Source organism: Lytechinus variegatus, chromosome 15, assembly GCF_018143015.1.
Source record: "Lytechinus variegatus isolate NC3 chromosome 15, Lvar_3.0, whole genome shotgun sequence".
NCBI lineage: Eukaryota > Metazoa > Echinodermata > Echinoidea > Temnopleuroida > Toxopneustidae > Lytechinus > Lytechinus variegatus.
The window spans coordinates 24164022-24188952 of record NC_054754.1 but is presented as its reverse complement, the minus strand read 5'-3'; the positions used below and the strand labels follow the sequence as shown (position 1 = coordinate 24188952).

The 24931-nt window shown below is 37.1% G+C and overlaps 1 protein-coding gene across 1 annotated transcript; it reads left to right on the top strand.

Moving 5' to 3' along the window:
• The first annotated feature begins 3074 nt into the window (after window positions 1–3074).
• On the top strand, window positions 3075–24931 carry LOC121428788 (major yolk protein-like). The gene is given in 23 exon segments (XM_041625622.1): window positions 3075–3253; window positions 5208–5381; window positions 6400–6688; window positions 7391–7511; window positions 8280–8511; window positions 9524–9706; window positions 10766–10924; window positions 10927–10940; window positions 11257–11550; window positions 11985–12146; window positions 13290–13448; window positions 13895–14006; window positions 14501–14669; window positions 15249–15443; window positions 16040–16174; window positions 16738–16906; window positions 17565–17711; window positions 18079–18373; window positions 18942–19142; window positions 19555–19738; window positions 20926–21146; window positions 21706–21811; window positions 24065–24931. Coding segments are annotated over 23 exon segments (4044 nt in total). The 5' UTR covers window positions 3075–3186; the 3' UTR covers window positions 24321–24931.

The following is a 24931-nucleotide window of genomic DNA, read 5'->3' as shown; positions in this document are numbered from 1 at the left end:
TTGATGATTGTAACATACACTTTAGAGAGAAATACTAATAAATGCAAATGTTATATTTAAAATATAAATATACTGTTCACAGTTTGTGTTCTTTTCCTATCGTATTATATGGAGTTTGCTACATACATGTACTTTGCTACTTGGTCTACATATTTTTCTACATTAAATTTGGTCTCATCCGAAATGGGATTCGTAGTTAGCCTACAACCAGTTTGTCTACTAACCATTTTATCTAAATCTAAAAAGATGACTGTAGCGCCGCCCCTTTTCCACAGTCCTTGCTGAACTAAAGTTTGAGGAGAAATATAAAAGGGGTGCATTGTGTGTCTGTATCTGACTACAATCATCCGGGGTGTCAAAGGGGTGCGATAATTTGACTACCCTCCCTCAACCCACCCTTCGAGAAAGCCCCCTCCACCTTGGGTTTTTCTCAAAAGGGTGTGGTCACCCCCTCTAGTCACAATAAGATAAGAGGATCGCTACTCACAATATTAGAAGAGGGTCGCCAGTCACAATATGATAGGAGGGTCGCTGGTCATAATAGAAGAGGATTGCCAGCCATAATATGGGATGAGCAGTGGCGGTCGAAGAAAAAAAAATGAAAATAAAAGAAAAAATAGATTGAGACCTAGACATGGGACATTCTAATCACTATTAAATCATGAACAGGATGTGTATCTAAATAATTATTGTGAAGCACGAGCTGACTTTTTCTTTTTTTTAGATTAAGTCATTCTATACACTTTTTGCAAGCATGAAAATGATGGATATCTTTCCATTATTAATAGCTGATATTTATTTTATATATTCTAATTTGTTTGCCTTAGTACAAATGATTCAGTTTTTCACAATTTTTTATTTAAAAAACCCAGGAAAAAACATGGCTCAAATACTAAATGAACAATAAAAGGTATATATTATATAAAACCCCAAAATGGTAAATCAAATTCGACATGTTGGAAAACAAATAATTTTTAAATACTTTTTTCAGGGTATTGGTCTTGGATGGCCATGTATCGGTCTTAGCTGAGCCTGCCTTGGATACAACACTGCTAGTGACCCCTTTCCCTTTTATTACTATAGCGAACCTTTTTGGTGTAGGAACTTGCAAATTAGGAATTCTGGCGATCCTTATAATTATAACTAGCAGGTAATTATGACTAGTGGTTCCTATGACAAGGGGGGGGGGCTTACCCCTTTGGTACTCGTGTCCATACAACCATGGCCCTACGCAGACATTTTTTTCAGGCAACATGCTTAAACTTTTTTTTTTAATTAAAGCGAGTGAGCAAAGCGACCAATTTTGTAATTGGGGTGTTTTTGCAATTTGTCAAGTGAAAATAAAGGATTTTCGACAATACTTTTGGTGAATTTTGTGAAAATTTTCAGTAAAAATATGTGCCGGTAAGTTTTCAAAATTTCAGGCGTGGGGCAACTGCCTCCCCCCCCCCCCTGCATACAGCCATGCATACAACAAGAAGAATTTTATGTATATTAACAATGCCCTACAATATATTCAGTCGGGGAGGTACGAATTACATTAACACAGAAAAAAAACAATAATTGGTATACCACATCATACGAGGAAAACGTCGTACCAAAATTGCATGTTAGGTAATTTTACATCGTTGTATAATAATGGTAATAAATCATGCTTTCTAGACTTTGGGGATTTCATATATTTTTTTCTTCAAAATGGTATATATAATAATGGGGTTATTAGGTTATCCCAATAATTTCCATATACTTGAACGATGTAATAAAAAAAACAAATGAGATTATCAATGTTGGTCCCATTTTGTTAGAAAGGCACGACTTCGGTTTTGACGTGCAGTCATACTACTTCTAATAAAATCTCATTTAAAAGTCAATGTGGAGTATTAAACAAAATATTCTTTAAATGTTCTTGCCTTATGACCAAGCTGCGTGATTATTTTATGACCAAGAAACACTTAAATTTTAATATTTGCTCAATAAAGACACTGGACCATAAAAGTCAGTCTCGGTGTCAGGCTATATGAAACCAGGAACTCCCTGATGAAACCATGGAAATAGAGGTCTAGCTAGGATTGTGTTTCGAGGGATGGGGACGGGGGCTGTGCGGCACTACTATACGTCTTACTTTAATACTCACAAACACAATTAGGATGGTCCTGGGAAGCGGGGTGCTGGGGGTGCTGAAACACCCCCAAGATTTTCCCAGGGGGTATTGCGTGTATTATTTTCCATTGGCAGCACCCCCTGGAATTCTGGTAGGTATGTAAAATTTGAGGCATGTTTGGAAACTGACTAAAATTTTGTGCTGAAACCCTTCAGCACCCCCACCAAAAAATAATCGTTCCCATCAGGGCCCTGACAATTGGTGTCTTGAACACAGGGTAAAAGAGAAACCACCAGTATCGTGTGAAAAAAAGAAAGAAAGAAAGAAAGAAAGAAAGAGAGTGAGAGTTCATGTTCGCATATGATGTCCAATTTATTTATTTATTCATTTATTTGTTTATTTATTTATTTATTTATTTACTTATTCATTTATTTATTTATTTTATTTATTTATTTATTTATTCATATTTCACCAGGGTAGCTCATTCAACAAAAGTTGATCTTCCATGAGGCCCTGGATAATAAACAATGCAACTATATACAATTAAAGTCAATGATAGTGATAATACATATAAAATCATCAGTTCATATGATATTGTTGAAATTCAAGAGCCTATGGTTGACAATCTTTACCATATATTTTCTTTTCCAGAAGCAACCACAAAATAATGATTAAAAAAAATCAACAATGGAGGAAGAAACTAACCTTTGACAAAAATACATCACGCCACATGCCAGAAGTTGATCAAACTTCCAGGGCATCAAGGTTTAACCAGCACCCATTCTATGTACATCTCCTCTCCTGTGATTAGTCAATCGGTCCTTGCCCACGCCCCGCCTTTCAATAGCTGACCAATCGGAGCAGCGCAGGTGCCGAAGCCGTGATCACTTTGCACGAACTTTGAGCAAATCGCAGCTAGGATGGAGCTAGCGGTGAAGTCTCCTGCCCATGTCTATAAAAACAGGACAACCATCTTGCGATTCTTCATCTTGCTCGCTGACAGGCTTTGGCGGTGTCAGGTTCAAAACATATCACTCTCTGGGAGTTTGTTATCAACTCATTTTTAGTTCGGGGGATTTTGCACCATGAGGGCTGTTATTCTCTTCTGCCTGGTGGCTAGTTCGATGGCCCTGCCCGGTTTATGGCTGAGTGGTAAGTTGTGTTCCTTTTCTACCGGCTTTTCCATTAATGTTAACATTTATACATCATATATTTTCTTTAGATACTTTTGGCAAAATATCATGAGACGGCTGTTAAAATTTTGTCATGAAACTCCATGGCTCTCATATTCTGTTTACAATATTCTTTCCAAATGGGTTGCAGCTCTGAAATGTGTCTCAATATTATTTCGGTTTCTATTATATAATTTATTTATTTTTCGGTTCATTATCTCTTTTTTTCATAAAAAAGTCACAGACAGAATTTGAAAAAAAAAAATATTTTACTTGAAAAAGTTAAGGAGTAATTTTTTCCAAACGGGATAGACAGGAAATTCGATGTAAAATTATATACTCTCTCCCCATTATAATCATATTTTTTCAGTGGTTGCAAAAATGCATTCTCAATAATTATCAATTAATCGTAATCATAATGATAATGTTAACAATTGTTGTTTGGCATGTGAGGCGTTAATTCAAAAGGAATATTTACGTCAGAACGTATTTTAAGATACTTGTTCTTTATAAAAATATAATACTTCTCAGTAATCCACCGGACCAAGTCGCAAAACTGCGAACACCTTCATGCCATATCATATTTTTTTGAGGAGTGTATAGGGCCTACAAATACATGAACATATAAGCATATTCAGGCCCGTGAAAGGGGAGTGTTGAATGATAAGAATGCTCAATCATCTTCTTAAAAAAGAAAAAAAAAACGTATGAGGGCAGCATAACTGATTGCGCGATGATGTCGGCTGCTGTGTTTCTACATGCACGGCCAGGTCAGGATTTTAAAGAGTTTTTTGTATTTACGTCTTTACTGATCAGTGATTGATTTTATTTTGTAATATTTCTACAATGCTGCATATTCGCCTGTGGAAGTAAATGTATTAAAGTATTTCCATTTCCCTGTTTCTGCCCTGGCCTTTCACCGGTTCTTTTTTTATATCAAATTATAAGCCCCACCTATTTAAGATAGTGTTAGTTTTTTTCTTAATTATTTAGGGGCCTGTCAAGGCCCTTCGCAATTATACGATGCGTCCTACAGTTTTCAAAGAAATTTCACAATTGTTAAATATGTTTTTATTATAAATTTGATACTTATGGCAAGAGTGGAATCTTCACTTTAATTTGAGACCAACTCTGCTTAACTACGTGAGCCTTAGCAAACTTCTCTGTTTTTACTTTTGATCCTCTGCTATATGCGCTAGTTCTTTGAGATTAGCGATAAGTCGCTGTCAATTTTTAGCATAGAGTCTGAGATTACCATGTACTGGGATGAAATCATTCATGCATCACACATGGCAGGTCCTATCGGAAATGATTTGCGCAAGAACTCACGTAAGAATCTGTATAGACTCTCATGTTCATTTTCAGTGACTGAGAGAAACTTTGATCATAAGAATACAAAAGAAATGCTAATGAGTCAATCGTCGAACAAGCACGGCCCGGTTGTTATATCACAAACTAATTTTTTCTGCGCAACATGATTTTGACATTAGAATTTAAGACACGTCCTGCTCATTGCTGCGTGATGTATCAAAATGTAGAGGAATAATTGAATTGTATGATGATATGAATGGAATATCTTGCCTTTGAAGAAAAAAGATGTGGGAATTTTGGTTTCCTTTTTTCTGGGATGCACTGTATTAATGTAGTATAGCTACGAATTCCCCAAGTTTACTGTTTTAATATTGTTCAGAAATGTGGTTTTCAAACCACCCATGGAGTTGTGAAATGAGGAACAATCAATTGCAACTCTTTGTAAGACGGGCCCTGGATAATGGAAATTCTTCTTCTTATTATTATTATTATCAGTATAATTGTTATTATTATCATTATTATTAATTATTATCATTATTGTTATTAATATTATAATTATTATTATTATGATTATTATTATTGTTGTTGTTCAGTAAATGTTATTTTTATTTTTTTTCTTTTAGAGAGGGAAGGAAGATGCCCAACCCAACTTGATGAGCAGACCATTCGTGATGCAGACCGTTGCTCTTACATCAATGGAGTTGAACCCTGGGACTACAACTGTAACCGACCAGGACAAGAGACATACAAGTGTTGTCAGTATGGCAGTAGGAAAGTCTGTGTGGCCCCTGTTCTTGGTGAGAATCTTTAAAAATTATAGGATATTGGTCATTAAAGGGAATAAAAGATCAGCCTGATTGTGCTTGTTTCTTGTAGAAGCAGGAAGAACATGTTTTTGTAATGTGGAACAGAAATTCTAGATAATTTTTTATTAAATGATGCCATCAGTCGATTATTACTGTAAATGTCATTTTTTACTGTGTGCTTGTACCATATGAGCCCTGTTCCACTAGCTTGCTTTCTACATAGAATCTCATAACTTTAATTTTTTATATTGTAGATGATGAATATATGTTGACGTAGTTTTGGCGTAGAATACTGTAATTATGTTTTTATGCATTTGCTTTGTTATATCTGTATATTGTACTTCATGAATTTTTGTAAATTGACCCTTTCAGCTTGTGCTGCTGGTCAATTGTGCATATATACCAATAAATAAATAATAATAATGAATAATAAATAATATTTTTTACAAGTATTGTTTAAATGGTGATTACATTCAGGCTACATATGACTTATAAATGACTACTGAAGTGCGCAAATGTGAAAAAAAACCTTACTATTAAATGATTACATTTGGCAATGCTTATCACCTGAGTCAATTAGAGAGGGCAGTATACATTAGGAGTCACTAAATTGCCATTTCTTAATCATCAAAACTTGCTGAGGTTTTGAATGAAATCTACAGTCTCTCACATAAAGACTGCTTTTATTAAGACTTGATTCTCTTTCAAACAATAGACAAACCTCTTTTTGAGATGGAAATTTCAGTGGAAAGGCATGTTGGTACAGTCAAACAGAAGTCAGACCTTAAGCAGGCTTATGAGTATGAGAAATTTAAAGTTGCTTTAAAAAAAAAAAACAAATAAGTGTATGATACTCAACAAACTAAACTGATTTTTTTTCTAAAATGCCCCACTCTGTTGAAATTTTAGAATGTTACATTGTGATTGCTGTAGTACCAATTTTTTGAAAAGTGAAACAAAATGCCTGATTTTTTAATTCGGTTATTTACGCTGACCGTTATTCCCACAGATAATGAACCAGTTGTGCAGGGACAAGTGCCAGTGAAGACCCAGGACGAGGTCAAGGAAGCTCTCAAGAAGACCAAGGACTTCATCCGCAAGGTTGACCTGTACTCCGCCCCAGAGCAACATCTCCGAACCACGATCAGCCCTGACACGATCAGATGGTGCGTCTCCAGCCGCTGCCAGAAGACCAAGTGCCAGAGGATGGTCAACGAGCTCACCTACAACCCCAACATGGTGCCCAGGAAGGAATGGAGATGCATTGAGGCTACTTCTCAGGAGCAGTGTATGTTCTGGTGAGTTCTTGATGACCTAAGCCGGTCACAAATCCGTTGACTCCTGAGAATGAGTGATCCCTGTACATAGTCTATGGGGATTGGAAAATCCTGTGTTCAAAGCGTTAAGAGATATCCTGTGTCCGAAAATGGGACAAGCCTGCAAAATTTTCCTGATAGAAGAGAAGCGAGCAAAGAATAAAGAGGAAAGAAGGGATAAAGAATAAGAGAGAGAGAGAATGGACAATGAAGAACAGATATATGATCATAAACATGGAGAGAAAGGAAACAATACTCTCCAGACAGTGGTTTCTGCATTCAATGAAAAGGCAAATTCAAATCACAGTATTAATCATAAAACAATAGATAATGAAACAATACAGTTCTTTGAATAATGTGACAAAGACAATGGAATGATAAAGACAACAGCATATCCACATAATTTGTACTACTATCAAAAATATGTTCTATAATTTTATTTTATAGTTCTGTTTAAATGGAACAAGTGAAAATTTATAGAATTAAACTATGATAACTTTGACATTATAGTATCTAGCATGAAATCCTTATATGTTGACTGCTGGGCCATGCTACTAAGGTATTTTCAAAGTTAAAATAGTTATGACTCGTTATAAAATGAGCCCTGGAACATTGTTGGATATCAAAGAAGCATATCTATACAATACAAACTCGTGAATGATTTTATAATTCTGATCTTTGTAGGATTGAACAAGGATGGGCCGATATCATGACCACACGTGAGGAGCAGGTCTACTCCGCTAATACGACTTTCAATCTGAAACCCATTGCTTATGAGACTACCATCAATGATCAGCAGCCCGAGGTAAGAAGTTGTATGTAAAAGTGAATAAATGTCAGAGTGTGAATTGCTGACAAGCTTCATGAATGGTTCCCTGGGTACTTACATAATCATGAGTTGATTTTGAACTTGAGCATTCACAATAACCATTGCAATGGATCATAGAGGTCAGCCCTATTGTCAGTCACTTACCTTTATATGTTACAGTACCAGGGTTTCATTACTCAAAGGTTAGCGATTAATCGTTCCCTTGATTTTCATGATTGATTGTACATTGTAGTCAATGCAATCAGTCATAGAAAAATATTCTACGATCATTGCTAATCTTTGTGTTACGGGTCTCAGATATTGGTTTAATAAGTAGATGACACAACATTTGCTCCTGCGACAGTCGCTCCAGGCTTAATTTCATCTAAGGTGTAGGGTTAGAGTTGCAATAGGGTTTTATATTGGGTTTAGGGTAGGGTATAATGTTAAGCCCAGGGATGAAGTTGGTCGTTCGATTAGTGTGAGGAATATAGAGCAGAGCAATCGTCGCCAGAGCAAATGTCATGGAGCCAATAATTTTGTTGCTGTTTATTTATCGGTCAATTATCCAGGGGCTTGGGTTGATAGAGTTGAAGAAAATTTAGCACAGCATTCGTCATCTCATTGGAGATATGCATGTAAGGAAGCGCTATAAAAATATGTTTTAGATGAAATGATATTTTTTTCAATCTAGAAAATTCAAACAGTTATCATATATTCCTTAGGTCTCATTTTTTCTTCTCTCACTATCTGTTACTGTAATAGAATGAAATGTTGAAGTATTACCAGAACGTGACCTTTGTCCTCAAGTCCTCCCGCCTTGTCAGCCCCAATACCTATTCCGAGCTCCGCGACAAGACAACTTGCCATGCTGGTATTGACATGCCAGCCAGTTTTGCCGACCCTGTCTGCAATCTCATCAAAGAGGGCGTCATTCCCGTCACCGGAAACTACATCGAGAGCTTTTCAGACTTTGTCCAGGAGAGCTGCCTTCCAGGTGAGTGTAAAGGGTGAATCATTGGCAGGAATTAATTCTTTAAGCACTTAACAGCTGCTATCCAAAATTTATTCTATTGTAGAATGCCTGAAGACCTCTGATAGGGTAAGGGATAAGCACAACATCACCAAGTATTATTTTTATGGTTATTATTCTTAATATTTGCTGCAATTTAATCTAAATATAATTATCTTTTTGACTTACACTCATTTTCTTCTTATTTTTGCTCCCATTTATGCTCCCAAAGATACACAATCTTTTTAAACAGCCACACTTTTACCAAAATCTATTTCAGAAAAATTCTAATCAATGCTTGCTTCTTTCATTATCAAAATTAATAGGAAAAAAAAAACGACAGAAGGTCTTTCAAAATAGATATCAATGTCTTTGCAAATTATGTGCTATTGGTTATTTTACAATGTGGAACCCAAAACCCAAATGTATTGGCAGCTCCGGAATGATGGTATCCGATATTGTACAACGCCTACTTAGCTTGTTGTACGCGATCAAATGGGAGGCTGAATGTCACACATTCGTACCATTGCACACAAGACGTACCATCCAAAATGTACCGTCCAAAATGTACCATTGCACGGCTTTAGGAGGTGACGTCACAATGCGATTTCATTGATTAAATAAAGCGCGTACAGCTCGCTGGCTAAATGCGCAATGCTGTCCAAGATCATGTGCGCTTGTGGGCCCGGCTTGTGGGATTTTGCTTTTTGCTTTCAATATTTTTGCTCCCTTTTCATTACTGCAGGGAAAAACTTTTTTTTTTTTTTTTTTTCATTTTTTCTCTACATTCCGAGGCGTTGTACAACACAAATAGCGAATATTCTTATTCGTGCAATGGTGCGAGATTTCGCATTCGGTGAAAGAAAGAAACGCTCTATTCAACGAGGCGTTAGCCGAGTTGAATAGAGCATCTTTCTTTCACCTCATGCGAAGTCTCGCACCATCGCACTCATGCCTATTCGCTATTTGTATACTGTTCTTTCAACAAATCTTTCAGGTGTTCTGAACAAGACCTTCGACAAGAATGGCACTTACCCGCACACCCTTGTCTCCCTGTGTGAGGATCAACAGAGAGAGTACTCTGGCATCGAGGGCGCCCTCAAGTGTCTCAATTCTGGCAAGGGACAGGTCACCTTCGTAGACCAGAAGGTTGTCAAGAGGATTATGGATGACCAAGATGGTAAGTGATGGTTTCTTGTAGTGATGTCTTTCATTTCATTGAAGATGTGTCATATAGGTTGCTGGGGAACTGAACCTTTTATTTGTGCATCCTTTCTTAGGAAGGCTCTCCCTGAACACATTCAAGACGTGTGCATGTGTTTGTATTAAGTTTTACAGACATCAGGGGCCCGTTTCATAACTGTTGTAACTTTGCCATTATGGCAACTACCATGGTAACCTTCATTCTGATTGGCTGCTGAGCCGTGTTATCATGGTAGTTGCCATTATGGCAAAGTTACAACAGTTGCAAGTCCTTTATGAAACGGGCCCCAGATATCATTATTTACATCTGGAGTCAACCTTTAACGTCATCATTCAGAAAATGTGACCAGGGCTTAAACCTCTGCCTCAATTTGTAACTTTGCATTTAGCTTGGACTATAGTCACAGGCCACAATTCCCAGTTACAGATATATTCAAGGAGAGGAACCATGGCAGTGGATATTTTCTCTTGTAGTTCCATATATTCTTTAGTTGTTATGTATATATATATATATATATATATATGTATTCTCTTCATTTGAGTATTTTGTATTAATGATATACTAGTAAATGTATTTTTATTGATATGCAGTATGTATTGATGATTCCAATGTAATAATTTTTCATCTGTATAGTGCTTTAGAACTTGTAATCACTGTTATCATTACCATTGTCATCATTTGATTTTCTTATTGCAGTGCAAATCTTCACACATTCGGCTATTAAAAACAACATTGATATTTCACAACAGTGAGCTTGCAGGAATTATGCTCGAAATACAATTATTTTCTTTGATTAATTGATTTATATCATGGATACGTACATTGGAATGGAGTCTGCGTTGCAATCTAGTTGAACTGATTAAATGAAAGCTGAGAAAAATGAATCTCCAGAGCAAATGCTACCCCAGTATTACAAACAGTCACAATCACTTTCCCGAGATAACCCAGCTTAGTTGCTTCTTGGATGATTTTTAAAATCTTTTGAATTTAGCATTCAGCTTTTAACTTAATTAATTTCTATCTTTGGTTTTTCAGTGAGAGACAACTACATGGTTGTTTGCCGTGACGAGAGCAGGCCTCTCGATGAGGACATCTTTGATGACACTTCATGCCATGTTGGCCACACTGCTCGCCCTGCCCTCGTCATCAGCAAGAATAACACCCAACAGAAGGAGACAGATATCAAGACCCTTGTCAGAAATTGATGGAGGTACATGTAATTAAAGGATCGCAGATTTCTTTTAAAATTTGCATTGGGGGATCAGAGGGGGTGGGGGGGTACAATTGAATGAGTATGTCAAAATGGTCAAATGGATACTAAAACGAGTCTTTCTGTCTATTTCTAGCTCCATCTCTTTTCCATGCGTTCTCTCTATATCATAAGATTTATATTCTTCCAATGTAGTCTTAGCAGATTGTGTTGGGAAAGGAAAGAATTAACATATAGAAAGTATATTGAGCATAAGTGTGTTGAGGATGAAACATTAGCATTCCATTTATTATGATATTTCAATTTCCATTTCCAGATTTATGGCAACACTGACCGATCTGTCAAGTTCAACATCTTTGACTCATCTGTCTACGACTGCGGCAGGTGCCAGAGGTCCGGAAAGCCACTCAACAAGAACCTCATCTTCCTTGAAGAGTCCAACAGAATTGAAATCCTTGATGATGAAAAGGTATTCGCTGGCGAGGTCTTTACAGCCTACAACACCTGCTCCAGCCTGGTGCCCAAGCCCCGTGCCAAGATCTGTGTCACCAACGAGACCGAGTACGAAGCTTGCCGTCGCTTCAAGGGCATTGCCGAGAACGTCCCACAGGTAAAACTTGATCCTGGTAGAGATAAATTAGAAACTATCTATACCATAGTAATCAGTATAGATAGTTTTAACTTCGAAGGTTGAAGTGAAGAGGTTACCATAGTACATTGTAAACTTGGAAAACACTGTCTAGAAGGTACCAAAGTAACTTGATGGACACCAGGTTTCTTAAGTGAAGCAGTCTCGGAGTAGAAGAGGCCCTTACGGCAAATACCGTTTAGATAGTGCCTACCTTGAAGTGGGCAGGACACCATAATGAAGGTTGTGTAATCACTTAATATATACTGAAGAGTTGATTCCTTGAGTCTAGGTACATTTCAAGTGACAAAAATAGTAACCATCTCAACATTTACTTTTGTCTTCAGAGAGAGCAAAGATGGATATTTTGTTTTATTGAGATAAATTACATGTTTTTTTCATGCATACACTTCCAGGTTAAGGATATCGCCTGGGGCTGTGTCTTGGCCAATTCTAACATGGAATGTATGAAGGCTGTCCACAACAACTCTGCTGACCTCTTCAAGGCTGACCCCCAGGAAACCTTCATCGCTGGCAAAGAGTTTCTCCTTGACCCTCTTATGTCGGTCCACCGCAATGTAAGTTCTAAATGATGCTTCACTCAGCCTTGGTTTGTAATTTCCAGGAACTTGGCTTTGATTCTTGAGAACATTATTAAGACCTTGGACTCCATGCTGCTATATTATCCTTGTTTTGTTTTATGGGTATTCAATCGGACACTCTAATGATGAATCATTCTTATCATATGCCACAAAGTCAAATGTATTTCTTTTAATATTTTGGGGGATGTTAAGGACAATGTAACAAAGAAAAACCTAGTATACTATCAAGACTTCGAATTTACCATTGGTTTTTATTTCTAATTTTGGTGTTTCTTGGTGAATGTGACAATGAACCATGCCTATATCAGGTCACACACTTATGGTTTTCAAACAATTACCATTTGTATTTGCTTTCTTGATTCTAAGATGATATTATCTCAGCATTGAATCAAGTTATCAAACTCTTTATTCTGTGTCAATTTCCTTTCATACTTTGGTACATTTGAGGAATCATATTACCATGGTCATAATAACTACAAAACCAAGACCTTAAAATCAGTACTAGCTTATAATTTATCCTTTCATTCCTACTTGAAGAACCAAGCTTACGTCAGGACCATTTTCATTTAATAGTTTTGTTGAATGCTCAAGACAATATTGCCTTGGCAATACCATCAAGATCAAGATATCATTATCAGTAATTCATGTTCCCTTGGTATTCTCAAGGAACCACATCAAAAAGAGGACCATTTTCATTTGTTTCTTTATATTCTGAAGATTGTATCACCTTTTCCATCCCTACAAGACCTCCAGCTCTAGCTTATATGTTAGCAAATCAGGTTTCCCATCATTTCTTAGTGGTATACTTTCCTCTCTTCTTACTGCCAAGACAGTATTACCCACTCAATATAACCAAGACCAACTTCTTAATGGCATTTAATTTTCCTTTCACTTCTTGATATACTCAAGGAAGTTGGAGTAACTTCCTGCACAATTTTAGCCATAATACCTACAAGACCAAGACTTCTCAATAATTAATAGCATATCATGATTCCTTTAATTTCTTTGTATATTTTCCTATCTTGTACTTGCAAGAGAATATTAACTTGGCCATACAATCAAGACCTAACACTCCTCACTAGCATATAATTGTTTTCCTTTTATATCTTGGTAAACCAGGACAGCGTGACAAGGAACCATACCTTCACCAGGACTCTTGCTGTCATCAAGAGTTCATCCCTCAGCAAATTCCCTGATCTCCTCTCCGTGCCAGAAGGAAAACCCAAATACATCAAAGACCTCTTCAAGCTCAAGATCTGCTCTGCAGGATTGAAGAATGTAAGCCAGTACTGTTATTAGATTCTATCAATAAATCATAATGTAGAGATCTTTCCTTTTTTGTGTGTATATTAAGGATGGATGATCCTTTGTTGCTGTGTATTTCTCCACTGATGCATGTGTTATCTTGTTCATGAAAATCAGCTCTCTATAAAGAAATTTCAAGGATGCCTTTATTCTGCTCTGTATAGACTTACAGGTTAAACAGGTCGGTGTTTCATGAAAGTTGTCAGCACTGACTAAATTGTCAAAGCTGACAATTTCAGTGAAATCCTTGGTTTTGATTGGCTGAAAGGCACTAGCCTCTGACTGTTACTATGGTAACTGTCAGAGAAAGAAAACTTGTCAGTGCTGACAACTGTCATGAAACGGTCCCCTGATCTACCTTTTTAATGTCATTTTTTTCTATTTGTATGAACGTGTATGTGATTCCTTTCACTTTGCAGTTCTCAGCCTTCAGCAACCCCATTGGATATCTCCTTGCTAATGGCACCATCCCTCGCATTGGATCTGTCTTTGAATCTGTCAACAGATACTTCCAGTCTTCTTGCATCCCAGGTAAAAAACCAAGGTCTCCAAGGTCACCACCTTCTGAAAACACTCATCCGTCAACAATTTTCTGACAAGCAAAAAAAACCACAAAAGCATAAAAGAGTCCTGAAATAAGGGGATGGGCACTTGTCCCATTTGCCCCCAGTAGATCCTCGTCTGTCACTGCCAGTCTTGTTTATTTTGTTCATAGTTTTTCTTACCCACACAGCATTGATAAATAGTATTCCAGTATCATAATTGCTATCTGCGTGATGGCTGCAAAGCCCTTTTAAGATTATTGAAGAACAAGAATGAAAAGACAGTGCTGGACAAGTCTTTAGATTTTTATTTCATTCTAACCACAATTTCTCACGTGTGGCCTGTTGTATAGATAATCTACCATTTTGACAAGTTCTTTACTCTATTCTGTTGATAAATGTCTACTTATTAATCATATGCTTTCAGGAAAATGTTGGGAATCATGTATTAAAGCATGAAAAAAAATTCATTCTCATTGGCAGATATTGAACCTGAGAGGTTCCGCTTGGATTCGGACCTCCTCATTGGCCACGAGCTGAACTGGGGATTCTCCACCCTCAACATGTACAACTTTACTGGACAGGAATGGCTCCTATGGAATACACCTGCTACCTGGAACTTCCTCACCTACAACAGGAAGGTCTCTACTGGGTGAGTTGGACATGGGGGTAGAGAGAGGGATAGACAGGACAGAGGGCACGAGAGAAAGAAAGAGATCAAGAAAGAAGGAAAGATATAGTGGGGAGGGAGAGAGCAAGCAGTAAGAAATGGAAAGAATTTATCCTTTCCTCTCCTCTGTAACAAACCAGCTACTTGAAAGTTGATCACCTGTAAAAGGAAGATCTCTACTGGGTAAATTAGGCTTGGATATGTAGAGAGAGAGAGAAATAGAGGGGAAAGGAGAGAGAGAGGTATATAATAATTATAATAATAATGATACATTTGGCCTATAAAGCACCAAATCCAATCTGTAGAATGCTCAATGTGCATAAAGAAATTTAGAAGTAAAAAGAAAGGTTTTAAGAACATTATTGAAGTAACCAACAGATATACAATTGTTGATGTCTTCAGGAAGGAAAAGAGAGAGCAAGAAGAACCTGTCCTTGTCCATAAGCTTTTTAACTATGGCAAGTTACTGTTAGTACAAGCCACTAGTATAAGCATCAGATACAGTACAAAATCTGAACCTGATATTAACTATTGTTTCTCTTTGATCCTCCCTGTTACCAGCTTGGATATCAAGAAGCTCCTTGAGCTTAAGAGACAGAACCTCACATCTCATATCCTCAAACAAAACCTTACCTCATCCAAGGTTGAGCTTCTTGATGACCTCATTGGTGTTGAAGGACTTTCTGACCTCGTCAAGGGACTCCAGGACGACATCAGACCAGAAGGCAAGGAGAGGCTTAGTGTGATCCGAGAACGGTGAGATTTTATTACTTTGTCAGAATGAAATGATGAAAAAGGTTAAGTGTATGAAATGGATACCAAAGAATTCTTTGGTACTTTACTGTTGTCTGAACACTGTGAAGATAACTCAAGCATTCTCTAAAAGTGTGGGATTAGAACTGTACGAGTATCGACTTGAACAGGATGGGTGATTCTTAAAGCTGTTCTAAAGTTATGAGTGACTTTATGAGCGACAGGTGATACTAGCTTTCCTGGGAGTTAAACCAACACAAATAATAATTTTAGGGATATCATTTACCACTAGAAAGGATGACCAGTCAGGCATAAAGTAATTCCTAACTTACAAACACCTATAAGAAACACCTACCTGGGCTTACATTCTTTTGAAGTTTTATTGCAGCTTGGATCTATTCATTGGTATAGATATACAGCTAGTTTCACATTTCTTGCGATATGCAAACATGAGTGAGACATGCAAATGTTATGTAGTATTTTTATTAGCTCTTTATAGTTATGATTCACACATCATTAATCATTTCTGTTTGCTAAGTAATAACTGAATAAGTTTTTCCTCACTGAATAAACCCTTTTATTGATTTTGTTTTGACCAGTCTGAGCAATTCCTTCCCCAACTTTGAGGGAGTCCGTACCTTGTCCGATAAGGTTGATATGATGAACAAGATGCAGGAGAATCGTCAGAACAGGATCAAAAACAGAGATACACCATTTGCAGACTTCATCCAAGGGTATATATCTTCTTCTCATACCCTTTTATAGAATAGGGTCCACATTCTATTGTTAAGTTTGATGCTGAAGAATTGAATGAACAATCACAAAAACGTATCGATTATTTAAATGAATTATACGTGTAGATGCACAATAATGATTCAGTTGAGCAATATTTAATAGCATAAGCATAATTAAGTTGAACAATCATACACACACATGCACAAATATATACCGTTATATATATGCCTACATCCTACGAAAGGGCGAAGTCCATGAATGGATTTATTCCGTCATAATACATATAGATGTAAAGACAAAGTTAGAGGGCGTAAAGGCGTATTATGAATATTGAATATATATAAAGATATATACTATCATTCATTTAATGTTTTATTTCAAATAATGGCACATTTAATCGTGACAATGACAGTTTTTACATTATTTTATTTCACTTAAAATGATATTATCAAATAAAAAAAAAACTGAATGTATAAGAGGAAGGTTGGTCCAATGTCATATGTTTAGCCATAATCATATACAACACCCAAACCAACAAATCCATTTTGGTGTAATTCTGTAGAAAGTTCCGAGGTGAGCTGATGGTGGATGTCTTCAGCAAGCTTCTTGAGCTCCGCAGTGACAAGATTGCTACCCTTGAGGAGATCATCTCTCACGTAAAGACCATCCCATACCTGACTGACTTCAAAGACAAAGAGATCACCTCTGTTATCAAGCATCCTGCCATCATGGTAAGATCATAATGATGATGATGGTGATGTTGATGATGATGATGATATATCAATACCAATATAACAGTTTTCAGAACTGAAGCGGCTTCCCTGGGTAAATATACCTATAGTATTATTATTAAAAGATGCTGTTTGGTGTTCAGGAATACCATATGGCAACCACAAGACTGAACTTGAAATAAACTGATGTTGGCTGTATGGCCCGTATTCTGAAGTCGGGTTTAACTTAAACTCGGGTTTAAAGTTGTGGTTTAAGTATGGATAGCCAATTGTTACATAAATCACTAACAGTAAAAATGTCATATTTCAGCTCATTTGGCTCTCAAATCATTCATAATTGTCTAGGAAGTATAATTAGATGATTGTATTCACCATCGATGAATCAGGAAAGAGCACAGTGAACATAAGAAACATACAACTTACACTTTTGGCTTCCCATAATTTTAGCACAGAGTTAGACCATGGTCTAAGTTAAACCTGACTTCAGAATACGGGCCTATGTGATTAAGATGTGGAATTTTTCTTATCATTCATGGTTATAAAAAAAAAAAAATGAAACAGCATTTATCTCCTCCCCTTGTTTTTCTCTTTCCCTCTCCTCATTATACCCAACTCTAATATCCTGCGATTGTTCTCTATATTTTATGCAAACTTACAGAGCTATGTCGAAGTCTACTTCCCCCGCCTTGCCCAGACCTTCGTTGAGCCCTTCGACAACGTTGAGCTCCGTCAGCGTGAATTCAACCGCTACACTAACCCACTCTGGCTCTCTCCCATGATTGACACCTACCTTGAAATCGTCAGGGTTAGTTGAAACGATCATTTCAGTCATTAACATTTTTATTGAAATTTGGAAGTGATATAACTTGAATTAATTTTAAGATCTTGATAAGTGCTTGACAAGATCTAGATTATACTGTGTAAGGATCGTGATATTGAAATAATTAAATAACCATAGCATGTTCAATACATGAGTTAACATTAACAATCTGTTGCTGGAAAAATAAATTTCACATGTCCACACGAGTAAACTATGAAGAATGTCCCAAATTATCTGCCTGTCTTAAATCACCCACAAATTTCTAATCCTTACTTTCATTACATTACACTTTGAAAAAATTTTAAAATTCATTCAAATATTCACCATTCATTCTGTTTTCTGAAATCAACAGAAGCACATGACCGAGATCACCCAAACTTGCAACTCCAACCTCCCACTCAAATTCAACGGCTACGAGGGCAGTCTCCGATGCCTCAAGAGCGGTGTTGCCGACTTGGCATTCTTTGATGAGCAGACCCTCCGTAATCAGGACCTCCTCTCAAGGGTTGGTTTCACCTACAATGACCTCCGTCTTCTCTGCCCCAACGGCCAAGTGGTTGAGATTGATGCCAACCTCGATGTCGCCAAGGTCTGCAACTTTGGTGAGGTGCAAAACCCTGTCCTGGTGACTGCCTACAATACCTCAGGTAGGTCCAGGATACAGCAGTTCTTTCTGGGATTAGCATAGAGGTCAGTCTTGCAGTCTTGGAATGAAATGGGTGTTTTCTTTACCACAAAGTCCTTTCGAAAAATGAGTAAGTGGCATTTTATGGAAAGAAAATATGATGTCGTCAGTTCTTTGATAAGTACAGATTTGCCAAACTGTTCTGCTGCTTCCTGTTATGTGTAGCTCCTGTATAAAATCCATAGTGATTTTATAGAGAAACTAGTATTAAAGAAAACTCAACTCTGTCTATTTCTTGTGGGAGACACCAAACATGGCCACTATTGAAAACCTTCCCTTATAGACTAGTGGTCTGTAAATAGGACATTGTTGTCACTACAATGATCCCTCTGGTCAGAACTTCCCACCACTTCAAACTTCTGTCCAGCAGTCAATCCAATAACACACCTTCCCACCCTGCACTAAATTCAAAATTGCAAAAATTAAAATGATAAACTTGTATTACTTGTGCTTAAGTCTTAATATGAAAGGTTATTATCATCGATACTCCTTTGTATTTTGATTGCTTTCTTGATTGTTTATGGTAATAGGAAGCTGGCGATGGAGGATCACCAAGGCTTTGATGAATGCTCACCACTCTGTTGCCCTCCCAGCCCTCTTTGGAGAAGGTACCCTCATGGGCAAGGACTACGACATGCTCCTCCCTATCGCTCCTCTCAACCAATCCTACCAGCCCTACCTTGGACCCAAGCCACTCCGCTCCATGGAGGCCATGATCAAGCCTTCATCATGTAAGTACAGTACTTGGTACTAGTTTGGATCGAAGAATGTCTCTCAACAATAAATAATTTGTGGCTCAAGGTAAATATGTTCCCAATGAAATGATCATCATCTGCGCTTAAGTTGTATAACAGTGAATAATTGCCCATCTTCACAGTAGGACCTTTTCCAATCCTTTTTAAAAATAAAATCAATCAAGACCCTCTTTGGTAACCTGGTCCTGTTTTTTGTTTGATTGTAAACCTGAGTACAGAATTTATACCGGTATTCATCTGATACTTTTAGTTTTTATACAAAGACCTAGCACTGTAATTCCATTTCATACCGAATATCAGCTTGGAAATAGACTTGCAGTGATATTTCAAAACTGAAGTTGATGAAAAGCATTCTAACCTTGGATAATTTCTATCAATTTGCATTCAGATGACTGGTTCAAGGATCAGCCAGGCATCTGCTACGGCGAAACCTATACCAACATCGTCAAGCAGCGCAACGGAACCTGCCAGGCTATCGTGAAGGACGTGACCTGCGTCGGCACACCAAGGATGAAGAAGATCAGTGTTGGTCGTTTCGGAGCCAAGCAGTACAAGCTGATCAAGATGTGCAGGTAGGTGTAGGAACAGAATGAGTAGAGATTATGAGGGGGAACTTCACCAATATTTTTTATTGCTTTTCCTGCTTTTTTTACATTAAACTTTTTGTCAGGGTGAACTTCCCCTTTAATTAGAAGGTATACTAAAGTGTGAACTTGTGTTTCAGCTGTGGTTGTCAGATACGGGTAAGCATCTATTTATTATGCATCCCACTGCTGCCACCAAATAAGTTTTATATTTTCTGGTCGACGAGAGCTTGGTCTTCTTCATAGGTAGGCTAATACTTCATGGGCTAAATCCATTTAATCCACTCCCTATTCGTTCTTATTGACCTTGATCTGCACTACAATTAGTCTATAATCCATTTAGTCATATTGTTGTCATTTAGTCTAATGTTCAAATGGTCTAGTCTTATTTCTGTTTTGTCTATTATCATTTTACGCTTTGTCAAATTAAAACTTTGGTTCATAAATAGATCATCTAATCAAATAGTCTAAGTGATTTTAGAACAAGTGGGCATTAGCTTAACTGGAAATTAGACAAAAGGGTACATGGGCTAAATTGCACTTAGACCAGGGGCCCATTTCATAAAAAGTTACAACTGTTGTAACTTTGCCATTATGGCAACTACCATGGCAACCTTTATTCTGATTGACTGCTGAGCCCTGTTACCATGGTAGTTGCCATAATGGCAAAGTTACAACAGTTTCAAGTCCTTTATGAAGCAGGTCCCAAATGACTAATAGATTTACCACCTGATACAGAAACATGATTGTAGAATTATGATGAATCCCACCGCTACCGCCAGATTAGATCACTGAGAATGTTACTATAGTTGATATTAAGAAAAGGTCATCCATCATGTGAATCCTCAGTTTTCCTTAGTACATATTGTCTTACGTTACAATGCTTGAATGATCAATGAAAAATATTTTACTTGTCATTCCCGGAGATTGTTTCTTTTTATAGTAAGCTAGGGTTAGCTTACCATAAAGACCAATTGAAAATCAATTGTTAATAAGATTTGTATCTTATGGCCAATAGTGTTTAGCCCATTGAGGGCCATTAGTCCTTCTGACTGCAAACTAGAATATGTGTCAGAGTAATAGCATGCAGCAATAAAATTGCATTAATTCTTGTATAAACATTTATATCTTTCAAGTTCAAATAATCATATAGATACCTCTTTGCTCTTTTGTAGCCGCCCGAGCAAGTTTGTTCGCAAGATGGCCGACTTCCAGTGCGACAATGGATATGGCTACCTCAAACCAGTCGTGACTGCCATTGCCTGTGAGTGCATGCCATGTGAGGAGGTGGTGGAATACAACGCATCCTTCACCCAAGATAAGATCTGGAAGCAGGAATCTAACAAATACCAGTTGAAGGGAGACCAAGACATCTACAGACAGGTTCCAATCTGGGGTAGGTTTATAGCTTTAATAATTCCTAATTGGTTTCCTAATCCACATGTTCAGAGTTGAATTAAGTATTGCTTTAAAGACCAAGTGGTATTTTGACCGCTTTGGGTTTTTGTAAACAGATTGGCAATCAACCTAAGTGAATTACAGACAAAGGGACTTTTGTACCATCAGATCCTACTGTGGGGTAGGTTGTAGCTCAAATAATTCCCAATTGATTTTTTAAATCTTGTTTTTTGTCTGACACAGCTATGATTCAACAAAGCTCTTACTGTTAAATTTGTAATAGTCCAAATGCTAGAGATGAATTGGGGAAAACTGGAAGACCGAAGTGTCATTTTGACCACTTGGTTTTGAGACAAAAATGGTAGGTAACATAAGTGAATAAAAGTTGTAAAAATCAAAGCCCAATTCAACCAAATTGATCGTAATTTTCCTCTTTTCTTGAATTGCCAAGGATAAACTTTCATTGTCAAATTTTTAGTCGTCTCATCCTTCACATCAAATGGATTTTCTTCCTCTTCAAACTTATTCCAACTTTGTTCTTGCAATATTTTCATCAGGAAACTATTCATACTTCTATAACCACTCCCTCAACAAGAACTTTGAGCTTGGAAACCGCTCCATCGTCGTTGAGCTTGTCCGCGAGGTCATTGTGGAGGACCCAATGTAAGTATTGTCTATTTCTAGACTTGGACAATTCTTTGAAATAATCAACTTTATTGTATATCCGAACCCCATTTCTACTTCACTTAAATGAACCAGTGGAGCTATAATAATTTACACATTTTTGTACCTGAAGCACAAAGCGGAGATGAATCATTTCAGGAACGTTTAGCATAAGCCTGAGTCGAATCGATTTTAAAATCGGTGTTCGATCGATGTCATCGAACACCGGTGCAGATTTTGCAAAATCGGTGCATCGAAAAAAAAAAAAAAAAAAATACGTCGGCCGGCCGATTCGTTTGGTTTACACAATCAATCATCAAAATATCAGTAATGTCCAAATTTACAAGTTACTTACTTGATTTCTATTGCCCCAAAATGAAACCGAATGAGTAATTATGATGCTATTCACCATTAATTTGAAGTTTATTTCGATCATAGTTCGAGTGTTACTCGTCTGCTCGTGCCGAGATAATTTATGCACGATGAATTCATGAATGGAAGTCATGGCCATCGATCGTGCATGCGCAGTACTGTTCTTTAATCAAACCAGAAAATGGCCGGAAATTGACGCGATCAACGTAAAATAAATCTTGCTTTCATGAACAATATTAAAATCATGACCATAGAACATTATTTAATCGTAATATTTAACAATAATTTGCATATGATAATCATTAATATGAATTTAGAGCTTGATGTGAAACGTTTGTATTTCGTTTCAATTTTCAATGGCGGACATCTCATGACGATCGACTTGACTTCTTGAGTCGAGCTAGTGCACTTGTCTAAAAAAAATAATCATCACGTCAGGATTGATTCTCGAACATTGTCTACATGCAAAAACTCTGTTCAAGTTCGTAATATCACCATATAATATCATTTTACATGACAAAACAGAGAAAATTGCGTTTGATATTTTTTCCCATCAATTTGAAGCTAGTTTGTGCCCAACTTTGGGCTCTGATTTCATGAATGGGAAAATATGTCATACGTCATCAAACACGCATGCGCATTGTGCTTATTTTCTCGGAGCTTGGAGGAGACGTCCAGAGATGGAACAACAATAGAAATAATCCCAGTATTATTTCTTCCATATGAACATAACATACTTTGCTGACATCGTCAATATTCTTAGTATGACCATAAAATCTTGTTAAATCGTAATAATTTAGATGAATTTAGGGCTCGATTCGAAACATTCGTATTTATTTTGATCGCATGCTCAATTGCGTCTAAAAAACTGGATTGTCATTATCAGGATTAATTCTCGAACATCGTCATAACTCATATTCCACAATCTTTCCTCACAATCGTTATATCAGCATTGAATAGCAATTCAAATGACCATCCAGAGAAAATTACGTATTTATTCCCATAAATTTATTTGGAGCTCATTTTGGATCCAACTACACAATCTCAGGCAAGTTACAGCGCTCTCCGTTGATTGCAATTGTTTGCTGGCGCTGACGTCAAGCACGCCTGTCGTTTCGGGAGAGTGAGTGTACGGAGCTGCGGACGGGGCTGGTGAATGGACTGCGAATGCTAGTTGACCGAAAATCATTCGGATCGACTCTGCGTGATTCATGTCTTTATTATTGTTTCATTTTAAACTTATATGTTGTCATCTGCAAATATCATTGTTGAAGATATTTTGGGAAGAATTCTGCTTTGGTCCCCGGCCTTTTTTGTGTGTTTTGTGATCATGGAAAATACAAACGAACTTTGCTCTGTCATCTGCTTGTGCAACGCTCACCCGGCCAACGCCAGCGCATACCGTCAGTGCGTAGTGCATATGCAAAGCGCATCGTATCGACGCAAAAACAAAAGACTAAATTTTCCCCGCCTTCAATATTCGATGCATCGATGTTCGATCGAATTAGAGCTGTCGAACACCGGTTTTCAAAATAATCGATATGACTCAGGCTTAGTTTAGCATAATACTAGCAAGGTGTCGAATGTACATATTAATATGGAATCACCTATCTATCATATGTCTAAGGATGTGTCTCCATAAGGTCTGTAGAACAATTACAGTTACTTTCTCACAATGGTAACTACCAACAGGGCTCTTTTTTATATTGCTCAATTTGAATATGGAAATAAATGAAATGAATGAATGAAAAGAAAAAGGGATTTCCTGGTTACTAGTTACCATAATTGTATGTCTTTGTGTGACATCGGCTCTTGGGGTGTTTTATGGAGGGTAAACTTCTCATTCTTTGTTTTTTTTTCGAAATGGTCTTTTTTCTGCAGCCCTGGAGTTATGTCACAGATCAACACAGAGGTAGATCCGGAGATCCGAGTACAAATGGACCTCAATAATATCACCAAGACCTGTGAGTCCATCTGGACCGGCCAGAGCTGGCTCCCTGAGAGGTTTGCTAACTCCAAGACCACCGGTTCCTGCGTCGTACCCGAGCACGGCCGCACCCTTCGATCTCGTGTGGACCGATTCCGTGAGATCATGCAACGCCAGCGTGAGCGAGAAATGTATGATCAATGGAATTAAATGTAAACCTCAGTGTAATGCTAAACATGACTTTGATTTATAAATCTTGAAGGCTCGTTATTTTTCCCCATGTTAACATTTATCAGATTGGTAGGCTGACTAAATTCTACCTTTTGTTACTTTCATATTAATACTTTGATAGCAGTGTAATTTGCAGAACTTATTTGACCTCTTTAGCTTCTATATTTTTATATGATTACATAAATTTTCATGTATTTTTTCTTACGGCAAACAATTATGAATTCTTTCATGTCTTTGACATTATAATGAAGAAAATATGATATTTTCCAATCTAATTGGATAACATTATCAGTGTACGTGAAATTTTACTCTTTTCACTTTTCTCTGAAATATGAAACAAAATATACATGTTTCAATACATTTAGTTTCAAATTTTAATAAAGAGAATTTCTAATTTTCATTGGGGAATTTAGATATTTCTTTATTGTCGTTGTAGAAAAGAATACAAGTAATCCCTCAGTATTAGAGAACCATGCAATAAAATTTATCATAGAAGTTAAAAAGAACTTTTTGGTTTATATGTGTAATTGAAGTGTACTACAATTTGGTGTAATTTGAATAAAAATTATTTGCTATATTGATATAAAAAA